This window comes from Dreissena polymorpha, chromosome 16 (genome assembly GCF_020536995.1).
Source record: "Dreissena polymorpha isolate Duluth1 chromosome 16, UMN_Dpol_1.0, whole genome shotgun sequence".
Taxonomy (NCBI): domain Eukaryota; kingdom Metazoa; phylum Mollusca; class Bivalvia; order Myida; family Dreissenidae; genus Dreissena; species Dreissena polymorpha.
Window position 1 is genome coordinate 1,998,030 of NC_068370.1, and position 6,915 is coordinate 2,004,944.

At 35.1% G+C, this 6,915-nt stretch overlaps 1 protein-coding gene across 1 annotated transcript in view; it reads right to left on the minus strand.

Annotated features, from left to right (window-relative positions):
- Nucleotides 1-1,002: 1,002 nt before the first annotated feature.
- Nucleotides 1,003-6,915, minus strand: part of LOC127861851 (uncharacterized) — a 19,513-nt gene continuing 13,600 nt past the window's right edge. Inside the window, exons 2-3 of the mRNA XM_052400556.1 lie at nt 6,810-6,915; nt 1,003-6,521 (exon numbers count right to left, since the gene is read on the minus strand). The exon at nt 6,810-6,915 is cut by the window's right edge and continues 586 nt beyond it. Coding sequence (XP_052256516.1) covers nt 3,514-6,521; nt 6,810-6,915 — 3,114 coding nt within the window. The 3' untranslated portion in view covers nt 1,003-3,513. The remainder of the gene's footprint in view (nt 6,522-6,809) is intronic.

The window sequence follows — 6,915 nt, forward strand, 5'->3', positions numbered from 1 at the left end:
TCATTGAAAATAAATAAACATTACCAATAATAAAATGATGTACACAAAATCACTCACTATCGCCAATAAAGGATCACTGTTTACAGCATTATCTCCCCTGTCAGATCAAAAGTTGGAGCATCTTTTCAAAAATTTGTAAAATTGTTCATTTATCCAAGGGACACACTATTCAACATTTTTTTTTGATAATACTTTTTCATGAAATACACGATACTGACCCCCTAATGGCGTGACCCCCTATTGGAGAGTTGACTGTATTTAAGTTATTAAGTATCAGTATACACTAGGTATGTATATGCTAAATGTGTATATAAGTAATTGCTCATTGTAATGCTGTTGCACATGAAACCATTTATCAGTATATTTATATTGCACAGAATAAAAAAAAAGAAGTCCGCACAGGCTAATCAGCATGATCAGGGACGACACTTTCCGCTTTTATGGTATTTTTAGTTTCAAGGGAGTCCCTCCTTACCGAAAATCAAGTTTAGGCGGAAAGTGTCATCCCTGATTAGCCTGTGCAGACTGCTAATCTATTATGTACATATATATATATATATATATATATATATATATATATATATATATATATATATATATATATATATATATATATATATATATATATATATATGCAGTCGGGCATTTCATGTATGATTGCTGCTCAGTGTATTAACACAAAGACCTGCAACTTGTGGCCTTTAAATCATGTCTTTAACAATGCAGGCGCAATGCACTCTTGCTGATTGAAAATTTAAAGTTTTGATATAAACATTCCGTGATTAGTCGCAATGCGATAAAAACCTGGCTTTTGCGCCTGCGCTGCAACAGGAGAGATTTATGTGATGGTTTTATTTAAGAAATGAAGTCTCATATTTTTACATGCGTATTAGTTTCGCGCCTAATAATTGGATTCAATAACAAACGTACTTGTTTTTATAAATAAAACAGTGTCGTTATCAAACAGAATTATAACAAACATACGCCAATATCGAGTAACACACATTATTTCTTATTTATTTTAACCAATATTTTTAAACATATTCTGGCGAGTTTCCATTATTTTTGTAGAAGTATGTCTATCGAAACAACAAATGAACACAAAAACCGCGACATGCAAACAATGGTCTGAAGCGTTATGTGGCAAGCGTAGCCTCAGATCAGCCTGCGAACCTGCGAAAGTCTGGTCAGAAACTACCCGGTCCGCTTATGAGACCACGACACATTGCGCGTCTTTATAGAGGCCAGCTTAGCTCTTGACCAAAATGCGCGGATGGACACGCTGGTTTGAAGCTACGCTGGTTGCATATGGCATAAGGCCATTTTCACATAACACAGTCCACAATATAACGTCAACAACTCAATAAACATCAAAAAACGTTTCGAAACAAGATCCGGTTTTAACGATAATCCGATCAAACAGGAACAATCGTTATATATTGAAAAGAAAACGTATTTTACCTCTTTCGTGATTCACAATAATTGATTGTACTCATCGTATTATAATTAGTTATTGTTGTACTTTTTCAATTAATTGTTAAAAGTTAACATATATTAAGATTTATTTTATTACATGCAAAACTCCAAATATGTCCACAAACTGTTTTCTACATAAATTCATCTTAAATATACTACAATATGAGAAAATAATCTGAACATAATGCACGCACATGCGTTGTTTTACACTGAGAGGCAAACACTATTCGTGCGAATCAATAAATATTAAGTAATATTATATAAATGTTGATCTCATTATAAATAACACAAATTACAAAGAAACATATTAAACAGTATTTTTTTAAATAAATTATTTCAAAAAGGCACTATAACAGATAATCATGAACCCACTAACTTATGACACTTTACTTTAACGCATATACTATTAAGAAAATAAAAAATCAATGTCATAGTTGTATAATCCACTGTTGTACTAACATCACAAAGTTTCAATACTATACAGTGTCTGTCCCATACACTGTCTCTGCTTTCTCGCCATACGTTTCCATTTGGATGAATGCATTTCGAAAAATGGCGCGAAGAGTTAACGAAAATGGCTAATCTATACAGACGAATGCAAGAATGAAACGGACTTAATGGACCATTTAATAATAACCAAACAAAAAGACACTAGCAATAACTTTAACTTACCACGTTGAAAAAAACACAACAAATACCGATCGCGAAATAGTATACATGGGTTGTTTTTAACACATGATAAGCAATTAGTTAACGATCACGAAATACGTTTAAAACAAACAATCTTATTTATTTACTAACTGGAAAGTTTAAACGTGTCAAGCTTGTAAGACTTAACAAGTTCGCGTTTCTCAAATTATCCGATGTTCATAATTACAATAGCACTGCTATTCACAGAATGACACTAAAATTGTCCTACGAAAAAATCAATTGTGGTGTTTGTTATAATGCCACAAAGCATAAAACCGTGTTAAAATCGAAATAATACCGGTTCATGTTTGTCATAATTTGTTGTCAAATAATATCCGGCCGGAAGTTTAGATGTGTAGGGATAAAATCAAAAGTGCAAATCACGAGAGATTTGGTTCTACGCATCTGAACTAAACAAACTATTGCGTACAAGTATTATTTCTCATATAAAAATGATCAAAGTGTTTATTAATGTCGGCGATCGCAAATGTTGCTGTTCGAAACCTTAAAACAATACATTGTACATGATATTTTCTTTTACCTTTAAAATATTGCAATTCTATAGGGCCGCAAGCATATTTTAAAACAAATACACAGTGTCTAAGCCACAGTATCATTACAATACATAATTACATTGCGTCAACACAAATGCACGCACACATATACTTCTTATATAGGAATACATTTTCATGTTGTAAAGAGATAGTGTACATAAAATAAAACGCGTCAAGCGTCTGTTGTACGATTATTATTAATGCTCGATTCAGTTCATTGATGACACTTAAACACTACAGCAATTTATAACATATCATTCTAAAAATGAATACAAACATACAGATTAATGGATAACAATTGAGTACCTTTGGAAAAGTAAAAGATTTCCTGTGCTTCTAAAACCAGTATAATGTTTAAGCATTCATAGGAATCTTTGATAAATCTTCCACAGGAACAAAATCTAATCGTTATTGTGTTTCTTAATAATAGCAATGCGTAATCAATATATTTCACGCTCCGAATAAGGCTTTATTGTTTATTTTCGCAAATGTGCAATTTTAATTATTATAATATTAATTAAAAAAACAGTTAATACAAACTATTACACGTCCCACACAACACACGCATTTTTTTACCGAGTTTGAGAGGAATGTCTAATAATTGTGAAATGCAATCATAAACTACGGAGTAGTTAGTATCTTGTAAGGAAATATACAACAAAAGTCGCTGTCACATGAAGGCAAACAAAACAGTTTGAATCAATGGCACATTTGTTTCCACTTTATTACTCTACCAAGTCACAAAGGACACTCTTCGTATACAAAACGCTTGATCAACAAACAGCAGAGGCACTCAGATGTGTACAACCCGTATACTTGTGTCACGAAATATTTCACACAGCTCCTTGCTGCCGTTCCCTACACAAATCAGGATATTGGACATGTCACGTGACACAAGTTTAGATCGCAAGTCAGATGCACGTATATTTGAATGAGCGTCACAATCAACTCCATCTGATTGAACTACAATGTCCAACAGCACAATGTCTACAGGATAATCTAGTTCGGAAAGCTTTATCAATAAGCTGCACAGCCACTCAGAGGAACATTTGCATATCAAAAGCATGATGCATTTTAACGAAGCAGGCAGCTGAAGAGCACAATGCCCCGTATAGGTTCCCCATAAATAAAGCTCTTTTAATTTACTGAGTGTGGGTAGAATGTCTGATGTATGTGAAACACAATCATCGTTTATCAGGTCCAATATCCCTATACTTGTGTCACGGAATATTTCAAATAGTTCCTCAATGCCATTTTTTACTAATATCTCGATATTAGACATGTCACATGACAACAGTTTAGATCGCACGTCAGATACATGTATAGTTGAATCAGTGCCGCAATCTTCTCCACGTGATTGCACCACAAAGTTACATAGCTCACACTCTACATGATGATCTAATTCAGAAAGCTTGATTAACAAGCTGCACAGCCACTCAGAGGAACATTCGCCTGTCTGAAGACTGACACAGTGTAACGATGCAGGCAGATGGAGATCGCAAAGACCCGTATATGTCCCATATAAATTCAGATTTTCTAGATTACTGTGTACGAGTAAAATATCTGATGCTAATGCAGCATCAACAGCCGTCAGAAGGCGCATGTTAACGATAGGTGTACATCGTAGCAAACTATACATGTCAATACTGCTCTGTTTAATGGTCACATAGAAATGCGACATGTCAATTGGCAATGGGTCTGATTGGAAAATGGATCTTTTGCAGTCCGATACATTCATATTACACATTTCGAACTGTACCGCTTTAAACTGTTTTAGTAAAGATAATTGCACTAGTAACTTTTGTAGGAACACATCTGAACATGTAATGTTCTTCAAATCGAAGTATTTTAATGTGGCAGGGATAGGAATTTCTTCGTTGCAAGTTGAATCTTCTATGAATAAGTACCTTAAATTAGACATTGATGTAAGCATATCAAATACAGATGGTACGTTAAGTCTTCCGATCAAATGCAGCTCTTGCAGCTTTAAATTATTGAATGCTCTATGTATTGCCGGAACAACTTTTGCCTTTACACGTTGAAGACAATGACTCGACTGTTGAAGGACTGTCAGTAGTTCGCTTTTTTGCAGTATATCACTTTCTAAAATAAGAGTCCTGACATCGGATTTGTTGAACATTAACAGGGAACATAATGCGTTTGATTCGGACTCGTTCAAATATGTGTTGAATGTAAAGTCTCTGCACTTCAAACAAATATCCATCTGACCGCTAGCTTTAGCCTCAATGAAACCAGCTATCATCATGCGCTGAAATAAGAATGAAACAGCTAAGATACGAGAATCGTTGTCCCACCGATCTTTAGATTTTTGAATGTTTCCTATTGCTTTATAATCAGTATTAAATGCTTCCAATTTTATATTTTCAAAATGCGCTATGTAAGTGCTGAACGCATGGTTCATGTCGTTGAAGAAGTCGCCGTCAGTAAGACGGTTTATCAGTGCATTCGCTATGCCACAATCAAGCCCGCACAGATAAATTATGATCTGGCTCATTTCTAACACATTGTACATATGCTCTATAAGTAAACTTTCTATTTCACCCATCTTTGAATTTGCTACATGTAATGCAGCTAGGAATTCTTGGACCGTCTCATGTGGAAAAGACATTAGTTGACTACCAAGAGATACTGTGGAATTACAAAGTACCGTCAACAGGCCAGCGTCGAGGCAGAATTTCAATTGATCTTCGGACATATAATTCCGTAATTCAAATTTTGAAAACACCAAAGATTTTTCTGAAGAAAACGTGAAACGAAATGCAGCGTTAGCAAGGGCTTTTAAAATCTCGTTCTGTGGTTCAATATAGCTCGTATTCGATAAACACGTAAAAGTAGTACCTTTTCTAAAATAACCTTCTTTTGCATTTGCCTTCTTAAAAAGTAGGTCCAGTAGAATACAATTAATTTCGCACAATGAACCATTCCAGTCTTTATTGTTCATCCACAAACTTATTAACAATGTCTGTAGCCATGGTGACGTAAGAAAAGGCTTCAAATGACGCGCTTTGACGTATTCAATAAATTTAGTATATGTCGTTTGATCGGCAGAATGGAGACTGTTTATAATTTGCTTTGTGAGCTTGTCTGGATCAGTTATCCCTTGTATTTCAAGTAGTCTGTCAATTTCTGAATCTTTAATTCGCTCATCTGCCATTCTCCATGGCCGTGACGAAATTAACGATACGCACTTAGCATAACAATTGGCCAATACAGGTACCGTGTATTTGTTCAAAGGATCAGCCCATTCATTCAGCCCGTCCATAGATACGATGCATGTCTCTCGTTCCAGGATTTGGTTTAACAGTTTAAAAGTCTTTTTCCGTTTATTCCCCATGTAAATCAGGTCGATAATTTGTGTTTTGATCATCTCTATCACCTCACGCTGACCATAGGCATCTCTCAGCGAAATGTGAAAAAGGAACTGGAATTCATTCAGTGTAGCGACGTCACTAAATGAAGCTTTGTGCTCGGGGTTGTGCATAGACACCGCTTCGCACCAATCAAGAGCAAGTTTTGTAAGGAATGTCGATTTGCCCATTCCGGGCTCTCCTTGAACAAACACGCGTCGATTGAGATTGCCATGACTGTAAAATACGTCTTTATACTGCTGTACCGCGTTGCCCGCTTTCTTTCTGTATCCATCTTTCTCTATTGTGATATAATTCAATATCGGTTGCACAAAGATATTCCAGATTGGTTTATCACGACCCTCAAATAGAGGTGATACCGACACAGTTATCTTCGTCGTCCTGTAGAACCCTATTAATTGTTCACGAAACTCTACAATAAAAAAATATTTGTTTGCACATAACGCACTTTAATTAAGTATTTTATAAAGCAGTCAAAGAACATCTACTGACAACTCGAATCATCTGAGCTTTTGCATATTTTAAAAGATTAAAGGTAATAGATTTGTTGAAATAATACAATTAAAAGTTGCGAGAAACATGAGAGGACACAAATAATTCTTACAAAATACACACATCATTACTTTCCTTAGAATATACTGCTACGAAAACATTAACTTATTTAAACACAAAACCAACTACTTGTACAGATGGTACTTACCATCGCGTTGTCGGGAGTAATCGTCCCGCACTGTCGCCATTGGGTGCTCGGTTTGTTTAAGTATCCGAATTTCATTGATTACTTCATTTTTTTCGGCATCCATTGT